This window comes from Nilaparvata lugens, chromosome 9, assembly GCF_014356525.2.
Source record: "Nilaparvata lugens isolate BPH chromosome 9, ASM1435652v1, whole genome shotgun sequence".
Lineage (NCBI taxonomy): Eukaryota > Metazoa > Arthropoda > Insecta > Hemiptera > Delphacidae > Nilaparvata > Nilaparvata lugens.
Window position 1 is genome coordinate 20,980,796 of NC_052512.1, and position 22,967 is coordinate 21,003,762.

A 22,967-nucleotide genomic window follows, 5' to 3' on the forward strand; every position below is an offset into this window, starting at 1 on the left:
GGAAAAGATTGAGCATGAAAATCTCTACAATTAACAAATCTCTTCAGTAACATTTTCATCTAAAATTGAAAATAAGCTCGAAATTCGAGAAAATTTGATTATTCAATTGCAAACTGTTGGCAACTGTTGATTCTATTAAATCATTCACAATGAAGAGATAGCAGACCTCGTGTGTCTCCAGTATTGTCCTGTCACCAGCTGGCTCAGATCTTTGTATAGTAGACTTGAGATGCACGTGAACACTAGCGTCAGGTGATCAATTTCCATAACGACAAGGAAAGTTGTTTGAGTGCGCCACACCAGATTTTTTTGCACAGTTTCTTTTTATTTTATTTAATGTGTATTGTTGTTGTTTGCATGTATTCTTTTTGTTAATCTTTATAAAACTTGTATGTGTGTGTGTGTGTAAAATAATGAATTGAATTGAAAAATGATATGTCTTCATGCGCTGTACGTCAATAAAATGTGTTCTCCAGCGCTCTCCAAAGAAAACTTTACATGGTGTGTGGTGAGTTTTTCCATATGCATAAGGAAACAAGCTAGAACTATAAAATCGATTTTTCGATGACTACTTCATAATGAAGTCTTTCAAATGGTGTTAACCTCTTCCTAACAATACGCCGAATAAACATTTGTATGATGGAAACATATTCGTCATCATTGACAAGTTAAGGATTGCGACCAAAATATTTGTAGAATTATCTATACCGGTTGCTATCCAGTTATAGTGAGAGATGTCGAATTGATTCTATCACTAGAGTGTTTGGAATCGTGGCAATGGATTAGTAGAGTAGCAGACAATGTTTTCAATGTGGTTAGTAGTATCAGCCGTTCTAGTACCAAGACTCTAGCCTACTTTTATTATTGTCTGGATTAATTCACAATTAATAGCATTTATTTTAAATATACTTACCATTGTTTGAATAAAAATATTCCATTTTAAATTATTAGCTTTATTGAAGATTAAGAAACAGTTACGGTAAGTCTCTACTCCTACTGGCGAACAAGTGTTTCACTTATGCCAGTAGTTCTTCACCTCCAGCCGTATTTTACAGATAGATGATATAGATATTTAGAATAATAATTATTGTTTTTTTTCTGATTGTCACATCTTTGTAAAGTTTTTGTGTTTTGGTGAAATAAATTGAATTGAAATTGAAACTTTATATAGGCCATTTTGGCCTATGCATACCGGGAGAGGGCAACGCTACGCAAATTTGAGTTGCTCCTTCACAACTGAGTTGAATATTTTCTACATGGTGAGATTGAAGGAATCGACTGATTGATGTTAGAACCAGAGTTGCTATAGTTTCTGTTGCATTGCTATATCCGAGTTGATCTCTGTATGTACGCAGCCATAGAAGACTATAATATTTTCATAAAGCCCGATCAAGACGCTCAAGTTTACCATCAGTGTTTTGCTCAAGCAAAAGACGGATCGTTTGGTTCAAGCAAAAGACGGATGTAAAATTGCGTCCACACGCATCCGTCTTATGTCGTCCGTTTTCCTATTTTTGTGCTCACTGACCGATGGAAATCGGGCTTGATATGGTTCATTGAGTCTGAATTGTATACGGTACGGTTGTCATATATACGGTAGATGAGTGATAATTCTATCGTATTTTTTCGCTGATTCAACTGGATAATGCTATATTTAACAACATAATGATAAAAATATTACTGTTAATCGCTAAATGGCTTTGTTTACATGTAATATCTCGAGACACAGTGGTTGTAAATGGATTGAAATTTTGAAGATAGTATTGTTATCAACAATATAGTACATCTTAATATATCATGATAGTGAATCATAATACCAACATCAAATACTGATAGTATCATGAGAATCAAGAAAGAAAAAGAAGGGTTAAACGGCGTTACATACAACCGATAAAAAAAATTCTTATTTTCAAGTACTTGCGAGGCATTTTATTAATTTGAGGGCGCTGAAATCACAATTTCTCCATCTCCATTTTTACGCGATTTAGGTTTTGGTGGATAGGCAAAAGACGGACAGTTTGATGGAAAAAGATTCCCGTCCAATACATTTTAAGTTTGACGACTTAAGCTTGAAGACCCATCAGTTTCACCGTCCAGACGCAACGACTTACATGCTCCGACTTTTGCTTGAGCAAAAGACTGAAGCTAAAGTTGAGCGTCTGGACGGCAAAGTTGGACAATGAAGTATGGAGGATTTGGAATAGCTGTTTCACACTCATTTTTGAACGAAACTGATTTTATTTCACCTAGTCTGTAGCTCAAATGATGCCATTATAATAATCATAGAGGAAAAATCCTAGTGGAATTAATTATATAACAAAAATAACATATACGAAGTGGTTTCCGTTTCGGTCGAAACACTTCTGTAGACTTAGTGAGATTGATCTTTATCATTAAGTTGATGACAGAGAAAAGGCGACTAAGAAGTTGATGACAGAGTGCCGTGCAAGAGATAACTATGCCGCAAGATCCCTAAAGAGCCGACAGACCTTGACCATGCAGCATCTTCCGTGGAGGGAACCTTGGTGGTTGAAGGTTGGGTGTTTTGTGTTTGTAATTGTTGTTTTTGTAGCAATGGCGAATAAGTGACTATTTGGTGAGGCATTAGTCAAAACTTCATCGTTGGCCCTTACTTTTCCGAGAAAACGTCATTGTCAATTCAGATTTTCATCTAACAATGCTGCGTAATTTTTCTGCCACAATTTAGAAGATGAAATATCAACCTCAATACCGTATGGTTCCAATATGTCATTCTTCCAGAGAAACTACAGAATTTCTTAGGCAGACCTTCCCAGGTCGTTACGTGGAAGCGGTATCTTCGATTACCGAGCCTGTCACCTTGTGCTGACTTGTAACTATTTTTTTGTCATAGCCATTCAATCTCAGCTGTTTTCCTTGTATTAAATCAAGCCGGTGAACAGCTGTTTGCAGAACAAATAAACATATTATTTTCATTACAGCATACCCTACTCTAATGAAACCATTGTTTTCTTTACAGTCCAGTATGTTTCCTAGTTCCGAAATAGGAAACAGCAAAAAACCACCTTCAGCGCTCCAGGTGGAAGTTTTGTCAACTTCCACAAAATTCCAGATTCTGAATTTGTAAACTAGGTTAAGTTTATAGAATGCATGTAGTAACTTCAGTACAAGCAGGAAATTTGTTCTATTTCTCAATTATTCTTCTTTTATTATGACAAAAAATAGTGTACGTTACTTGGACGTTAATGTCGTTTCCAGTGCTCGAATAAAATTCTAGTCTCGGCTAACGCCTCGACTAGGAACATCATTCTCGCCTGCAAATGGCCCCTTTCCGTCCACGTGACGTAAGATACTATTATGGGCTCGCTAAAGGCATGTGAATACATAAGAAAAACACGTACATTTGAACCCCTGGATCAGGTAATAACACAAGAAAATCAAGCAATATTTCAGAAGAGTGGAAATATTGATTTATTTCAACTACTCACAACTTACCTACTGACCTACAACCTACTGACAATTTCTCATAATGTTTACAGAATTTAACAGATGTTATTTCTCGTGCATAATTTTTTGCCCTCAAATTATCAAAATGGCAACATCCAAGGTAGGTACTACATACTGGAAAAGTCATTTGAGTTTTGTTCAAAAATGAGTATGAAAGAACTTTCCCAAACTTCTTTGCCCAACACTGTAGGTAGGCCTGAATATCTTCATGAAGTTGGAGTAAAACGAAGGAATGCTAAATTTCAATCCCTTTGTACTATCGAAGAAAGCTCGGTTCCCGAGATATTTATAAGTGAACAGTTCAGGATTTGCAAGTGATAACACGCATGAATATAAGTAGTGTAGGCCTAATACTCACCCTCCAACCGGAACAGGTGACTGCAGATGATTGGCGTCTGCAACAGGACTGGCGGCATCAGCAGACGACGGTAACAGACAATACAAAATGGCCGACCAAGTGAGGAGGTCTGCCGCGCTGATCATAGCAGAATGGAGCTTTCGTCGAGCTCTCATTCTATTGGTCACTTCACCTTGCACATGGGGTCAGCCAATCCCTGTCAAATAGCAAAATTCAAGTGATTACACTATTAATCAATAATATTTTTTGAAAATAATAATGTAAACGAAATAACTTTCCCACCACATTATAACGATTCTCATTATAATGTCAGTGGAAAAGATAGTGCACCAGGATTGCCGGTTCTATTTTTGCAATGAATGCCTTCTACAGAGTGTTTCAGAAGTAGTATCGAACATTTTAGGGTATTGTTCCTGGATGATAGTAGACTACAAATGTCGTATTTCAAGTGTCCAAAACTCAGCGGTTATCCTTATAACTGCCATTTTGTTTTATCACTTTGGAATTTTTATTTCAAGAAAGAAATGATGCATTGATCTGAAATGCATGAATATTATGCTATGAAGACTAAACTTCAAAAAATGAAATAAAGACTTATCGATGTAAATTTTCAACATGGCGGCCATTTTAAATTTTTAATTGCAAATTTCACGAAAACCGTTCACTTGACAGAAAATTTACAAGAGACAAAAAAGTTGGCAAATTTTATCAAGATTTCAAGAATATCTCATTTATTAAGAATGTTCAAATAAAAACAGAGAAGTTAATTATTTTCGTATTGCATGCATGCCCACTTTTCACAATTAAAACATTAATATTAAATTTTAATTCCAATTGTATTTAAGATGAAGCTTTGAAACTCGGTATGGCTCCATATGGCCATCCAGCTGATTTTACAATGTTTTTCAGATGATCTTTTTTGTTCAAGGTCATGCATGCTGTACGAAAATGATTAATTTCTCTGTTATTCTCAGACCAATCTTAATAGATGAGGTATCTTTGAAATCTTGAAGAAATTTGCTAACTTTTTTGCCTGTTGTAAATTTTCTGTAAAGTGAACGGTTTTCGTGAAATTTGCAATCAAAAATTAAAAATGACTGCCATTTTGAATATGTACATCGATTTTTTTTCATTTTATTTTTTAAAGTTGAGTTTTTATAGCATAAATATTCATGCCAAATTTCAGATCAATATAACATTTTCGTTATTGAGATAAAAATTTATAAGTGAAAAAAAATGGCAGCTTTAAGGATAACCGCTGAGTTTTGGACACTTCAAATATGTCATTTGTAGTCTCCTATCATCAAGGAACAATATCCTAAAATGTTCGACACTACTTCTGAAACACTCTGTATATTAGATAGCAGCTGTGATTCAAGTATTAAATTGTTGATTTGTGTAACCACAGCCTTCTGTATTGGATAGCTGTGATTCAAGTTACTCTGGTATATCTGATGTAATCCTATTATATTAAGTGAGCAATTTCTGTATTTATAAATCTGTTTATTTTTATATATGGTTATTTTTATATATGGTTATTTTTATATCTGGCTAATTTTATTCATGTCTAACGGATCTCGAAAACGGCTCTAACGATTTCCACGAAATTTGGAACATAGTAGGTTTATGATATAAAGATTCGATTGCACTAGGTCTCATTCTTTGGAAAACTCGCTGAACGACATTGAAAGGATAATTCATCTGGCTGAAACAGCTGTGGATAGTAAAAAAGTGAGTGAGCCAGTGAGTTTGTGAAAATTCAAAATATCGCATCCCCGAAATTCATAAGATGACGTATAGCCAGCTGTGAAATATAAACACGATAATTTTAGAGAATTGTGTTCTGTTTATCAATAAATAAAAAAACAAGCGAAGCTCGGTGCCCCGATATTTATTATGATCAACTCAATCACAATAGTTTATTCATCAAGATAATATAATTATTTTCCCATGATTGGGCTACTATAAGATAGTGTTTACTAACACATAAAAAAGTGAAATTTAATATTTTAGGTTTTCTATGTACTCCTTTGTTTCATTTTTGGAAGATTAATTTTTTTAATTTTAAATGTGAATAATTTGGATTTTTGTATAATAATAACTACTAGTTCTGTGAACAGTAGACCTCGCGCAGTTATAAACCACAGTCTCCTCTAATACTGTCCATCAGAGTACACTTTTTCATGTCCTGTAGTGTCGGCGAGATATCAGTGTATAAACGACTAATGGCTGTTTGGGTTGTTGTATCGACAATTCTAATAATTTGATGTAAACAGCTATGCTACTATCATCAAAAGCTAAAGCCCCGCACAAACACATCGATTTTTGATCGTACGATATTTTGCCATCCTTATGAATTATATTGGATTAAACGGAACTTAACAAACGTCATTTGTTTCAAATCATCTATTTGATCAATTACAATTTATAAGGACGGCAAAATATCCTGCGAACAAAAATCGTTGTGTGTGTGCGGTGCTTTACCGAGTTGAAAGCAGAGAAAAGTCGGGAGAAAATACTATGCTTCTTCAAGTTATCAATTGCATGCGTTATTGCATGCAATCAATAGTTCATTCAATAGTGTATAAAAATTGCATTCAATGAGGCATGCAATTAATAGTCCACACAAGAGCTGTTTTTTCACTGAGTTACATTGAGATATTGAATTGCATGCGTCATTGCATGTAATTTATGATCCACTCGACAGCTGATTTATGATGAATAATTCTATAGTCTAAAGTATATATTCTATAGAAAATATAAATTATATAATATAAAATAATAATATAAAAAAATTATAATATAAATTATAAATAATTTTATATAATAAAATTAATAATATTAATATAAAATTTTCTATAGAATTAATACTCTAAAGGATATCAAAATCATAAGAACCATATATCATGCATACGCTCACTCCTTGTTCCAATATGGAATAGAATTATGGTGGGAGGTACCTTTGACACGCACTTTAATAGAATATTTACCCTGCAAAAGCATTTAATTAGAGCCGCTCTTAAACGGCCTAGACTGTATCCTAGCAGGAATTTGTTTGTTGAATTTGGGGTTCCAACGCTATACGACAGGTCTTTGTAGGGAAAATCATTACACATGCCAATAGAAATAAGCAGCATCTTACTTTGAATACACATTTACACAACCTTCGTCCGTCTGTACTCAATCCTTATACTCGAAACTTTACAAGATTAACTATAAATAAACATCAATTCACATACTTCATGGAATACTTTGCTAATATAGTCCCATATCACTTTATAAACAATAGAATAATAAGAAAACTAAGTAGTGAAATAGAAGAGAGGGTAAAAGCTAGAGTTTATTTCAAGAAAAGTGTATGAAATTATAATTTTGTAATAATTTTGAGAACATAGTGTATAATCCGTCTGTTATAGTACGTTTTTTTTTATTCTGTACGATAGGTATTATAGTATATATCCACTTAATCCGTCTGTTATAGTACGTTTTTTTTGATTCTGTACGATAGGTATTATAGTATATATCCACTTTAAGTATTTATTAATATTATAATATTTGTATTTTTCAATCGCACTCACTGCTGGCGAACAAGTTCCACTTATGCGAGTAGTGCCTTTTTATATAAATTTATTTACTTATGATATTATTAATTTCATTATTGTACTGTATACTTCTAAAATTTTGTACTTTTGTTAACTTTATTATTTTGTGATTGTAGATTTATGTCTGTAAAATTATTTGGCAAATAAAAAAATTACAAATTACAAATTAGTCTGATTTTTACTCTAATATTAGCGTATGAAGGAGGGTCCTTTTCCTTTTATATTATCCTTGAAATTTAAATTTTCCAAAAACCTTTTATATACGTCGACGCGCAATTTAATTAAAAAGGAACATACCAGTCAACTTTCATGAAAATCTATTACCGCATTTCGCCGTAAACGCGAAACATATAAACATAAAAATCTGGTGTGGTACACTCACACAACTTTCCTTGCTCATTGAACTGTAAGCCTCATTCTTAGACGAAAATAATTTAGGGCAATAACATAATGACGACTGGTGGAAAAATATTTGCAACTACAATCAGACTACTGTGTATGTGTATAATTATATATAATTGTTTTCAGAGTACTTTTACTTTCCTTGCCCTACTACCATAGGTAAGGAAAGTATTGCTTTCCAAAAAAAATTCAGGTACCCCAATTTCAGGTTTTCTATACGTTTCAAGGTCCCCTGAGTCCAAAAACATGATTTTTGGGTATTGGTCTGTGTGTGTGTATGTGTGTATGTGTGTGTGTGTGTGTCTGTGAACACGATAACTCCATTCCTAATTATCCGATCGACTTGAAATTTTAAACTTAAGGTCCCTATACCATGAGGACCCGACAATAAGAAATTCAATAAAATTCAATTCAAGATGGCGGAAAAAATGGCGGATAATTACTAAAAAACCATGTTTTTCACGTTTTTCTCGAAAATGGCTCTAACGATTTTCTTCAAATTTATACCATGGATAGCTATTTATAAGCCCTATCAACTAGCATAAGTCTCATTTCTGGGAAAATTCCATGAGCTCCGTAATATTCTTGAGAAAAATGGCGGATAATGACCAAAAACCAGGTTTTTCACGGTTTTCTCGAAAACGGCTCTAACGATTTTCTTCAAATTCAAGCCATGGGTAGCTATTCATAAGTCCTATCAAATGACATGAGTTTTTTCTTTGGAAAATTGCAGGAGCTCCGTAATATTCTTGAGAAAAATGGCGGATAATTACTAAAAAACCATGTTTTTCACGATTTTTTCAAAATAACTTGACCGATTTTTTTCAAATTCATACTCTGTATAGTTGTTTATCAGATCTATTAACTGGCATGAGTCTCTTTCTGGGAAACTAAGGGGGTCCACCCCATCCTTGAGAAATGGACTTTGTAACCTCCTTCTCGTGCATGAGGTAGGTAGGTAGAGCAGTTCATAAAAAGAACACATAGTCGAGATATTTCATCTGTAGAACAGCTGTTTTGACGACTTTAAAAAAATGACGACTAAAAAAAATCATTGAATTTCACAATTTACACAAAGGAAGAAGTACTCTGAAAACAATTATATATACACATATACAAAAGTCTGATCGTAGTTTCGAATATGAGCAAGGAAAGTTGTGTGAGTGTACCACACCAGATTTTTTCCTTTGTAACAAAGTCCATTTCTCAAGGATGGGGTGGACCCCCCATTAGTTTCCCCGGAAAAAGACTCATGCCAGTTGATAGAGCTGATGAATAACTAACTATACAGGGTATGAATATGAAAAAAATCGGTCAAGTAATTTTTGAGAAAATCGTGAAAAACATGGTTTTTTGGTAATTATCTGCCATTTTTCTCAAGAATATTACGGAGCTCCTGCAATTTTCCCAGAAATGAGACTCATGTCAGTTGATAGGGCTTATGAATAAAAGGGCTTATTATCCATGGTATAAATTTGAACAAAATCGTTGAAGCCATTTTCGATAAAACCGTGAAAAACATGGTTTTTAGTCATTATCCGCCATTTTTCTCAAGAATATTACGGAGCTCCTGGAATTTTCCCAGAAATGAGACTCATGTCAGTTTATAGGGCTTATAAATAGCTATCCATGGTATAAATTTGAAGAAAATCGTTAGAGCCGTTTTTGAGAAAAACGTGAAAAACATGTTTTTTTAGTAATTATCCGCCATCTTGAATTGAATTTTATTGAATTTCTTATTGTCGGATCCTTATGGTATAAAAACCTTAAGTTTAAAATTTCAAGTCAATCGGTTAATTAGGAATGGAGTTATCGTGTTCACAGACATACACACATACACACACACACACACACACCACACACACACAACACACACACACACACACATACACACACACAGACCAACACCCAAAAATCATGTTTTTGGACTCAGGGGACCTTGAAACGTATAGTAAACTTGAAATCAGGGTACCTTAATTTTATTGGAAAGCAATACTTTCCTTACCTATGGTAATAGGGCAAGGAAAGTAAAAACATGAAGAGAAATGCAAAACCGTCGACTTGAATCTTAGACCTCACTTCGCTCGGTCAATAATTATTCATCAATTAGCATTTGAATAAATGAAATTTCTCATTAATTTCCATCTGTGAACTTTAAAACGGTTTGGGATATTGACGGACGGTTCTCGCCATTCATTTTCTGTTTCGAAATCATGTATGATATGACCACCTTTTCATTTAATAAAATTAATTTGAATTCAAAATGTCGGTGGTGCAAAATTGTGCGAAATGTAGTTTTTTTAATAGAATGTGATCCTCAATCAGACCTGTCGGCCAATTTCCTTTGCCAAGAAATATTAAGCAGTTTCCATAATTTTCACCAACTCTGTAGATAGATTGAAACCGGGAAAATTTGATGTCACACAAAATAAAATCGACCATGAAAAGCTATGATCAGATAACGAGTGTTATATCTTTTATCCATCTACCTTGGATAAACTTATCATCAGCTGATGAACAGTGGAATACACGTCATATTTAATGCGCGTACGCAGCACTGTCTGTACGCAGCACTGTCTGTACGCAGCACTGTCTGTACGCAGCACTGCCTGTACGCAGCACTGTCTGTACGCAGCACTGTCTGTACGCAGCTTTAGATACAAATATATCGGGGCACCGAGCTCCGCTCCGGAGTACAAAAGCATAGTTTATATTTATTTATTAATACACAGAATACAATTCTTTCAATTGATTGGGGAAGGACGAACAGGCTCAGCCCAAAACTTTTTTCCCGAATTTTTATGTATACACTATAAATACGGTAGTCCAAAAAGTAGGTTATGTTCCATACTTTTTTGAATTTAAGTCCAATTTTCAGCCCAAATATAGATTTTCTACAAACCAAATTTAATAACAAAATAACACTCACTAAACACTTAGAACTGTAAAATAATGATTAACTTTGAAAATGTTGATATATGTAGGCTACTTTAATTTAAATAAAAAAATAATGGATCTTGAATAAAATCATATCGTTGATCATGTAAGCAAATCAGATAATGTTGATCTAGTCGGTTTATCTATAATTGCCAGATAATACTGAAAGTGAGATCCGCTGATTGATTGCCATAGTTCAACAGCTGAACATAGCTCTGTTTCACTCCCACACAGGCACTCGCATCTTCAGTTATCGACAGACGACGAAATTATCTTTTTTTTCCATGGATGAATAATTATTATCCTTTTCATGTCCTTCAGCGAGTTTTACCAGGAATGAGACCATGTGCAATCGAATTTTTATATCAAGAACCTCCTATATAGCAAATTTCATCAAAACCATTAGAGCCGTTGGACATCATTAGATTTTGAGATCCGTTGGACATAAATAAATACCTATATACCCATATAATAAATAAATGAATATATACAGTAATTGCTCGCTTAATATAATAGGATAGAAAAAATTGATTGTGAAAGAATTAACTGTAACTGATAACATAATCGAAGAAGAAAATAGACTAGATTTTGAGCCACATTTGACGGGTCAGTTGATGAGTTCAATGTAACTAATGCAACGGAAGTGCATTTTTATAAATTGAATGCACTCTCCACTGATTGTAGCTGCACCTCCCCACAACTCTTGATGCAATTTCTATTTTTATCCAATCTTTCGCTTCAGTTTTTCAAGTGATTTATCCTTTCCTTGAGCAAATAGCGCTTCAAATGGTTAATCATAGTCTTCTTATCTGCACTACAGGATAGAATTATTTGCGAATTCATCCATTAAAAAATAGCGGGTTATCAATAAACTAATCAATTTAATTTTTTAAGAATAGTTTTTTTAAGCAGTTTGCTAAATACATTATTGCAATCGTTACTTGTGTTGCAAACTTTGGTTACATAAAGCTGTGTTTCCACCAAAGTTGCTAACAAAATGTTTATTTTTCCGTCATTATAGATTCTATTAGATTGAACGGAACTTGACAAACACATATGTTCATCATGTGTATGATAAGTTATGTTCAATCTAATAGAATCTATAAGGACGGAGGAATAAACATTTTTTTAATAACTCTGGTTTAAACGCAGCTTTAGATTTATCAGCAAACTTCACACAAGTTCAATTATTTTCATAGGAGAATGAGGTTGCTAAGAATACAAAAAATTGAAATTGTGGTCAAATTTAATGTACAATCTAAATCTCCCCCATTTTAACCTCGGTCACAAAAATATTACCCTACTTTTGATCTAGAATAAATTCACGGTTTCATTGAATTTTTTTTTTAACTGTATGAGTTTGGGGGATCAATCTAAAATTATTTTAATCTTCAACTAAATTAATGATTTTAATAACTATAATTCCTGATAAGAGAAGAGAGTTTGACTATGATGCTTAGAAGTATCAGATGAATTGCATTGAATGATTTAAGAACATTTTTCATTATCAAATACTATGGCAATGTAGAAGCGTGGGATGAAAAGAATATGGAGAAGAGGGAGAGAGAGAGAATAGAAACTAAGAGCAAGGGAGCTAGTGGAAGAGTAAGAGAGAGAGAGAAGATTGGAGTAAGAGGGACAGTGAAAAGTCGACAATGTCACATTCTGCAAGTAGCAGTCTATGCAGGAACTAGTTTGATATGATATAATAATTTTTCGACCCCATTTAAGCCCACATAAATCACTAGCGCATTAAGATTACGCTATTACTCATTCAAAGCTCATTTACTGAATGGAATGTGCGCTACTTCATTCATCAATGCAGCCATTCATTCATAAAATAGTCGAACGACTATTCAATTGAAATGCACAGACTTGGATTGCGTTCCAACTTGAATGTGTGGAATTTATTCAACTCCTGCAAGAGTACAATACGGTACTTCTATAAAATTGGTGAGTTTAGTTCGCCTTGGTTTATAAAGGCCAGTGGATTGGTATTGAAAAGCTGAATACGATTGAATAAAGTTGGATTGATTTATCCCCAGTTTTCAAATATAAAATTCACATATCAAAAAATGTTCATATTATATTCAATTGAAATAGACTATATTTATTAGTTCTTTGAATCAAATTGAACGGAGAAGCTGAGAAAAAAATATTAAAGTTGAAAATGCTGAGAACAATTATAGACGAGAAGTACATGAAGATGGTCTACTATTCCTTAGTTGTCTTTGCTTACCTATGGAATTGTAGGATGGAGAGGAACAAACTACGTTCACCTCGACCCCCTTATAAAAGTACAAAAACTAATAATTAAAATCATCAAACAGAAGCCACCTCGTTATCCATCAGACCAGCTCTACAATAAGTTTGGTGTGATGGACGCAAGACAACTCTACTCCCTAGAAATTATTTGCAGACTACACAAAAACCCAGAAAGCTTTCAAAACCACTGTTGCAACACAAGAAATAGAAGCCTTCTTATCACGAACGTGGCTAGGAAGGCAACATACCAACGACACTTCAACCACCTAGCACCAAAACTCCACAATTCACTTCCTGTACACATCAAGATAATATAAAACTCAAGAAAATTTAAATGCGCCGCTAAAAACTGGATCACAACAACTGGAAGACATAGGTAATATAGAAAACATAATTTCGAACAATATGTGGCTCACTCACCCAATGTATTTGTTCCCCCACTCTAAATTTAATGTATTACTACTACACCTGCTCTAGTACATGAGTTTCCCATAGTTGAGTGGGTTAATTTCCTAAAAAATTCAATTTATTTATATTTGTAGTTAAATTCATATATTGTATTTTTGAATATTATGTACATTTTATTGATTAGATTGCTTGTTTGTATATAAATGGAAATATAATTTATTATTATTATTCAATTCAATTTTTACTTTCCTTGCCCTATTACCATAGGTAAGGAAAGTATTGCTTTCCGAAAAAAATTAAGGTACCCCAATTTACAAATTTCTATACGTTTCAAGGTCCCCTGAGTCAAAAACATGATTTGTGTGTGTGTGTGTGTGTGTGAAAAATATAATTCCTTGTTTAATAAAATAAATTTTATTATTTTAAACGAGAATGAAAAATTAACATTGCATTAATAAACGTGTATCAAGTACCGTCAAGAAGGGGCATTGACAAGACAGTGAAGATCGGCAACGTTGTTTTTTGTATTATTTTAAACGAGAATGAAAAATTAACATTGCATTAATAAACGTGTATCAAGTACCGTCAAGAAGGGGCATTGACAAGACAGTGAAGATCGGCAACGTTGTTTTTTTGTACAACTTACCTAGGCCTATTTAGATAGAATAATTTCAATTTATTTATTTCATTTTTGAGAGAATCATATTTCTAATTTTCACCATGGAGCTACGGGGGCCCATTTTTCTCAATCTCCGATCAATTATCATAAGGCAGACAATCAGAAGGGGGGCTATTTTCAAGAAGATGAACAACTTGTCATCTCAACCAAATGCCTTGTGATTGGTGCGGCCAGAATTGTGGTCGATTATATTATAGACCCAGAAATGGGACCGCCACACTCTCCCGAAAAGTGCACGTAGTCAACCGAACGAAAATAGTGCGATGATAATTTTGATCACCCATCATATAAACCAGACTTGGCAGCAAGTAATTAATTTATAGCTTTCCCCCAAACTCAAGACATGAGTTTGAGAACACTATGGTTGAGAGCTTTTGAACTAACAAGGAGCTCCAAAACAACGTTATGGCATGGCCCACTCCTAAACTAATTTGACGGCAGCATTTCATAAAAAGGCTTTTTGTGTTATTTAATTGTTATTTAATTATATAAAATACATGAATTACAGATTAATTCTTGTATAAAATGTTGCATTTTTAATTGTGCATTTGTAGCTTATTATTTGAATTATGACTGTGTTAAAGAGAGCAATTATGGAATATTATCCTTGTACTATCATATGAAGGCTATCTCAAAATAGAAATATATTATATATTCGTCTTTTATCTATGACCAATCGGAGGTTGAAAAAAATGGCTGCACTTTAGTATATGGGCCGCGGAATCCAGCATTGAGACCTAAATAGATCGATAGATGAGGTCAAGACAAGATCAACTATGTATAACATTGTTGTCGATTTCCAAGGATTAGCTGAAAAAACATGGCGGAAAGTTCAAACATTTTATATCAATTTTTATTTTTTATAATTTTTCTATGGCTACAATATCTTATGTAAAATTTGACGAGAAATTCACTGAAACCGTTTTTAGGTTTGTACCTTCAGTAGTTTTTGAGATATTGCAGAAAAAAGAACAAAAAAGTGCAAATTTCTGCTTTAAAAGAGGTTACCCTATTTTCATGGTGATTGATAGATATTTAAAACAATTTGATTCAGTAGAATAATAAATTCTAAAGAAAAAATGATCAGTCACTTGATAGCCTTAACTCAAAATTGTTCGAGATATTTGGGCAAATAAAAATATTACAACTCTATTAGGCTATTTGCTACATAGGAAAATCTTTGGTTAGGAGAAGCTTAGGTTAGGAAAAGTTTAGGTTGGGAAAAGCTTAGATTAGGAAAAGTTTAGGTTAGGAGAAGCTTGGATCAGGAATAGTTCAGGTTAGGAAAAGCTTGAATTAGGAAAAGCTCAGATTAGGGAGAGCTTAGGTTAGGAGAAGCTAGGGTCGGGAAAAACTTTGGTTAGGGAAAACTGAGGTTAGGAAAAGCTTAGGTTAGGAGAAGCTATGGTCTGGAAAAGCTTAGGTTAGGAAAAGCTTAAATTACGGAAAGCTTGGGTTAGGAAAAGCTTAGATTGTGAAAAAGCTTAGGTTGGAAATTGCTCAGGTTAGGAATAGCTTAGGTTCTAAAATGCTTAGATTGGGGAAAGAGTCAGAAAAAGTTTGGGTTGGGGAAAGCTTAGGTTAGGAGAAGCTAGGGTCAGGAAAAGCTTAGGTTGGGAAAAGCTTAGATTAGGAAGAAGCTTAAGTTGGGAGAAGCTCACATTAGGAAAAACTTAGATTAGGAAAAAGCTTAGGTTAGGAAAATCGAAGGTTAGGAAAATCGAAGGTTCAGAAAAACTCAGGTTAGGAAAATCTTAGGTTAGGGAAAGCTTAGGTTACAAGGAGCTTAGACCAGGAAAAGCTTAGAATGGGGAAAGCTTAGGTTAGGAGAAGCTAGGGTCCGGTAAAGTTTAGGTTAGGGAAAGCTTAGGTTAGGAAAAGCTTAGATTACAAAAAAGCTTAGGTTAGGAAATGCTTAGGTTAGGAAAAACTTAGGTTAGGAAAAGCTTAGGTTAGGGAAAGCTTAGATTAGGAAAAGCTTAGGTTGGAAAATCTAAGGTTAGGAAAAGCTTAGGTTAGGGGAAGCTCAGGTTAGGGTAAGCTTAGGTTACAAGGAGCTTGGACCAGGAAAAGCATAGAATGGGGAAAGCTTAGGTTAGGAAAAGCTAGGGTTAGGTAAAGTTTACATTAAGGAAAGCTTAGATTACAAAAAGGCTTAGGTTAGGAAAAGTTTGGTTTACTTTAATTATTTTTACTATCTTTTAAAGCTTCTGCATTGGATTGAAAGCTGAATAGAATGTGATCCACAATCGGTCTGCACTATGCCTATGCAAACATATTGAACTCTTCTAAAGCTACAATACTACATTTTCTTCAAATATCTTAATAAATTATAAAAGCTTCTAACCTCAAATCTATTACAATGGTTTCCCTGCAAAAATCTAAATAAGATTTTATCAATTCAATATTCACTGAAATTAGTAAAAAATGATTAAATACGAAAATTGAAAAGTATTGAGTGTGCAATTTTTTTCCCAAATATCTCGAACAATTTTGAGTTTAGGCTATGAAGTGACTGATCATTTTTTCTTTAGAATTTATTATTCTACTGAATCCAATTGTTTTAAATACCTATCAATTACCATAAAAATAGGGTAACCTCTTTTAAAGCAAAAATTTGCACTTTTTTCTGCAATATCTCAAAAACTACTGAAGGTACGAACCTGAAACCGGTTTCAGTGAATTTCTCGTCAAATTTTACATAAGATTGCACATATTGTAGCCATAGAAAAATTATAAAAAATTAAAATTGATATAAAAATTGTGAACTTTCCGCCATGTTTTTTCAGCTAATCCTTGGAAATCGACAACAATGTTATACATAGTTGATCTTGTCTTGACCTCCTCTATCAATCTATTTAGGTCTCAATGCTAGATTCCGCGGCCTATATAGGCCTACTAAAGTGCCCCCCAAAGATTACCCTCGTATGAATTAATAGGCCTAATTCAATCTATTTGTGTTTTTTCACAGATACCTACCTAAAAATCGCTTTAATCCATAGAATCGAATACCGGTAATAATAGAGTTTCGCGAACCATAATGACTGCAGAACTTAAAACATCTTCAAAAATAATCACAGCAATATTAATATTAATTTATCTTGGAAATTCATTCTCCAAATAATAATAGCAAACACAAACACACCGTTATCTAAAACTAAATCAAAGCATTGCATAGCCTCTATTTCTCTATTATAACCTCACTTTTATGATTTCGATTTGTGATTGCTTCATATCCTCTAGTTTGAAAATGTCCACTGGTTAAACATAACCTAAAATACTGTTCAATTAGGATTTAAAGGTGAAAGGAGAGGTAGAGGTTTGACTTTTGAATGACAATATAATTATATTGATCAAATTTGAAAACGCGAACAATTTGAAAACGCAAAATGTTTCACTAACTTTGGATCATAAACGCAAATTATAATGATAACTTAGAATACTCGCACTTTTGAGATGTCGCTCATATGAAAGTCACCCTTTCTGTTCTTCAAGAGTCGATAACATGTACTTTATCGATTATGTGATTAAATATCGATGTTTTACTTTTACAAGTCCGCGCTGAGCGCAAAACAGTTTCGAAAACTGTTTTCAACATACATATATATAAATATAATTTATATTATTTTATACATAAGGTTCTTTTTGCTTTCTCTAACTGTCATTGCGATTATTTTTAGTCTACTATATTTATTTACAACACTCATCAATCTTTCTACATTCCACGTGTCTGAATTTATTTCCCCTCGTTTCCTTTGAATTATTTCTATAGTGTTATAAGCAATATCCTTTATTGAATGCCAATTGAAAACATTAATAGACCTACCTCATTTAAATAATTCACTTATTTATGTAACTTATATAAACAATATTCATTGAATTTCAGCTTCCAAACTAAGTAGGCCCTGAGTTACTTATGATTTATGACTTCCTGGATCATACCATACACATTTTTCATCCAGAAATGGACTGTGGACTCTAGATAAATTGCATTCTAGAATCTAAACGATAATTTATAGATACATGATGCCTTCTTCATACTTCACAGCAGGCTACTTTATGTAGATCAACTTGAAAAAGTAAAAAGGACAGTTAGGTAGTAGTTTAACTATCAAATTATGACAATACCTTTTGAAGTACAACTGAATTTCAACCCCTCCTAGGTGGGTGCTTAAGGCTGCAAGTCGAATATTTTAAATGTAAACACCCATTGTGCGATATATCAAATTGATTTTAAAGGCTTTTTTAGAACAAGAAAGATGGCATTGATAAAATAATGTTCTATGATACTTATATTTAAAATAGCAGCTGATTGAAGTTTTAGTTTTTAAAGAAATGAGGGGTTTTAACTCAAATATTTTGATTGTTAATACCCATTGTGTGGTACATCATTTCAAATGCCTTTTAAAAATGTGAAAGATTGCACCAATAAAAAGGTTCTATAATACTTTTATCCAAAATGGCGGCTCATTGAAATTTATCAATTATTTCTCTGAAAACTAAAACTTCAATCAGCCGCCATTTTGGATAAAAGTATTATAGAACATTTTTATTGGTGTCATCTTTCTTGTTTCAGAAAGACCTTTAAAATGATGTACCAAACAACGGTTCTTTGCATTTAAAATATTCGACTTACATCCCCTAAGTCACCCCTTATGAGGGGTTGAAACTCAGTTGTACGTCAAAAGGTACATAGAGTATTTGACTTATCCTGAGTCTCCAGTTTATTGAAGGGTTCCCATACATATGACTCACTCTACTGTATATTATATTTTATAGTATATAGTTTGCTTATTCATGAGCAAATAAAATTGTCCAGTTTTGCATTTAATTAGTTATTTAGACAGTCACCACGCCCAGCCTGAGATGTGAGAATGGTACACAAACTATAAGTAATTTTCAGTTTTCCTTTGACATTGCAAGGCCACGTGCGTGATCTTCCTTCTTTATTTCTCACTCTATTTCCTTCGTACTCTCTCTCTCTCTCATTCCTGCTAGTCTCTTTCTTGTTCCTCTATTTAAATTTCAAAGGAAACACCCAAACGTTTGTCGCTACTCACAGACACACAGAGTGTACTGATTGTATGGTCTTTGATGCTTCCATAACTGCTTCAATAAGGTTCACTTGAATCAGTCAGCATTCCCAATGAATAACATAAGCTCTTCCCTAACCAGCAATGCTGATATGGTGAGGTCCACGTTATAATGGCAGAGTTTGATTAGCAATGGTATTGTTATCCTTGTCTATCATTCATCAAAGCGGATAGCGCTATCTCTTTCTCGCTTTGCTCTGTTGCCAGATCGTCTTTTAACAATGTAGAATTAATAATTAATTAACAAAATATTGCATCCTCATTATAAAAATTCATTATGAAAAATATAATTTATTGCTTAATTGACCGAGCGAAAAGAGGTCTAAGATTCAAGTCGACGGTTTGGCATTTCTCTTAATGATTTAAATATTATATTAATACTGTTTAAATATTTGAATTTTCAAATGTTTAAATGTTGAAATGTTTATATGTTTTTATGTTGCGCATTTATGGCGAAACGCGGTAATAGATTTTCATGAAATTTGACAGGTATGTTCTTTTTTAAATTGCGCGTCGACAATTATACAAGGTTTTTGAAATTTTGCATTTTAAGGATAATATAAAAGGAAAAATGAGCCTCCTTCATTTGCCAATATTAGAGTAGAAATCAGATTATAGAATTATTCATCATAAATCAGCTGTCTAGTGGACTATATGACTACCCGTTCAAAAACATCGAACATCTTGAAAATGTATCTTTCCATTAACGTTAGTAGACAGTTGACTATAATACTACCCGTTCAAAAACATCGAACATCTTGAAAATATATCTTTCAATTAACGTTAGTAGACAGTTGACTATAATACTACCCGTTTAAAAACATCGAACATCTTGAAAATTGTATCTTTCCATCAACGTTGTAGACAGTTGCAGCCAGACCTGATAACAGCGCTCACACTCACATTCCGGGACGACACGTCACGGTACAATATAGGACAGAAATCTCTATATTTAGGATTTTTTCTAGACATTTTTAATTGATAAATTATTTATCAATTTTTGAGAAAACAAAACAACAGGTCAATGTAACTCACTGAGCGCGAGGTCTACTGTTCACAGAACTACTAGTAAAATATAATTGATTATTTTTATCGAGAATGAACAGTTAGTATTACATCAATAAACCTGCATCTGCTACCGCCTATAGAAGACAGATGATCGGCAAAGTTTTTCTCCTTTTTTTCCACTGCCATTATAACGTGGACCTCACACTATAGTTTAAAGTGTGTAACACCAAACTCGCACTAAGTAGCCCTATGTATTAACAAGGGATTATCTCTAACTAGGAATTTCTAAAGTAAAGAGTATCATTACAGTCTATTCATACTATAGTGAGCCCTGCAGAATTCGCCCATAAACTAGTTTAATGCTTTGAGACTCGCAATTTGTAATTATACTATGTGAATCAATAGAAATATAAGTTTACTTAGTATGGATAAATAAATCAGAATGCCAAAAAGCAGTTGCAATCACTTGTCGGCACATAAAGGGCAGTCAGTCAGAGTGATAACTCCCAAAATACAAATCAGCAGTCAGCTTGATGATAAAGCACTACAAATTAATCCTCAACAAGGACAAAGAAGTTCGTTGGCCAACGAACTCAATGTTATAATTGTTTATAGAATTTGTGTTGAACATTCGAAGTTGAAAGCAATTGAAAGTAAGTCCACTAATCGTAGAACAAACCAACAAACAGACGACTCGAGGCTCTAAATCATCAGTACAATAACTCACTACCGTACACTGGTTCAACTGATAATTATTTTTTCTTATAAACGTTCAATGCTCGTTCAGTTTATTTTCACACACACATACAAGTACAAGTGTGATCCTGTTATATGGAAAGATCCTGTTATGAACGAAAGAGTGAGAATATTCTTGTTGGTTGATGAACTTAATCTGTAGAATCGTTCCAAGAATAATGTCGATTGAGCAAAGCTTTCTTCAGTTATCGTAGAACATACGAGATAAAATCAGAGTCAAATCTGGGACTTTGCGACGCTTTCACATCCAAGCAACGTTCGTAGAAGCTGGACAACTTTCATAAACAAAGTCATAAAAATGACTTCTCATAAGTCAATTCATAGAGTATAATGTAGAGTAATTTATTTCAGAGTTCAACAATTTATTATAAAAGAATGAAAGTTACGCTAATGTTACTGTACAATCATGACTGTTAACTATTTATTGACTTGAAAGATAGTAGATTCAACCTTGCCATTATTTGATTCATGTTGTAAGAACTTGTGTGCCATTAAAGTGGAATGAATTTGAAGCACATAAAATCCAAAACTATGCTGACATAGCTGAAGCCACTTTTATTAGCATTATGCTTACCTAATGTAAAACAATACTTGAAAATTTTCAATAAAAAATAAAAATTTTAAATTTAAGCGAACAGTATAAATTAAATGTCTATAATATGCAGCAATGTCCATAATATAACTTGAAATATTTTCATGATAGTTCTCCATAAATCATAATGACCTTCGTTCACAAATTGAAAAAACATGCTTTTATGAATAATGAATTTCATATGTAACTGCCCCCAGGCTCTCAAAGTCCTGGTAGCTGTAAATGATATAGTTTTTAGAAATACACTGTACACTTTTTTAGTAAGTTTGTAAAGAACAAGGCGAGAATGATCTCATTCCAATTTAAACAATATATGTCTACTAAAAGGATAGAATTATTTGATTGTTGTCACTTACGTCAACTCAGAACGATCTCCGAAAAAGATCCAAAACACTTTACTGTCACAAAGCACTTCAGGCGCGCCAAGTCAAAGACTGAAGTCACTTTTGATTTGAAACACTCGCTCCTCGGCAACTTTTTTCCCTTTTTCAGACTGAAATTTCCCTTTCAATTCTGCGCTACACGCCTTCCACTGTATTTTACATACGAATTACTTCCAGTTTCGGTATAATAATTATTGCGACTGACTTTTTCTATCATTTTCACATGGTCTGGGATGAGTGTGTTCCAAGAAAAACTTGAGACTTATCCAAAAACGGGAAAATTAGAGTATCAGACAGCCCTGAACGGCAGGCGCGGATCCAGGACCCTTGGGGGGGGGGGGTTGATTGAGGTGGTCCCCCCCGTTCGACTCTCCCCACCCGTAAAATTGTTCAAGTTTAAAAAAAGCATTATTTGTTAATATTAATTAGATTTTTGAAATTGTTCATTAAAGTGCAAAGGTCACGATACTATTTCTGCAACAACAGTAGTAACTGTAGTTTTATCGAACACCACCTGAAACTCATGAAAAATCGTGCTTCAAATTACACTTAAATAAATACTTCTCCGAACACCATTACCTCGTCTCACCACTAAAACATTTGACGAGAACATCAGGTTTGTAAGAGTGTCTTGGTACATTTTTCATTGACTTATAATCAATTATTATCTTATTAATTTTGTCTTATTCCAGTTTCTTATTTGATTTATATTGCAATCAAGTGTGAACGATAAAGGGTACGCGACTAGGTGCCACCCCAACTACTTGTCCCCTAAAAACAGGTTTAAAAGGGGACAAGTAGTTGGGGTGTCAAGTAGTCGTTTACGGTCATGACTAGTTGGCACCTTTGGTCCAGTAGGTGTCAAGTAGTCGGGGGGGAGAACTTGACGGCTACCCACGATAAAGCTATACCTGAGCTCCAGGTTTAGTAGTGGGTTTAATAGGGTGAATTCTGGTGGGACCCATAGCTTCAGGTAGGTTCCGAACCACCCACCAGGA

The 22,967-nt window shown here is 33.7% G+C and overlaps 1 protein-coding gene across 1 annotated transcript in view; it reads right to left on the reverse strand.

Annotated features, from left to right (window-relative positions):
* LOC111058703 (fibrillin-2) overlaps positions 1 to 22,024 on the reverse strand; it is a 341,293-nt gene extending 319,269 nt beyond the window's left edge. Inside the window, 2 exon segments of the mRNA XM_039435620.1 lie at positions 3,845 to 4,040; positions 21,943 to 22,024. Coding sequence (XP_039291554.1) covers positions 3,845 to 3,999 — 155 coding nt within the window. The 5' untranslated portion in view covers positions 4,000 to 4,040; positions 21,943 to 22,024.
* Between the last annotated feature and the right edge of the window lie 943 nt (positions 22,025 to 22,967).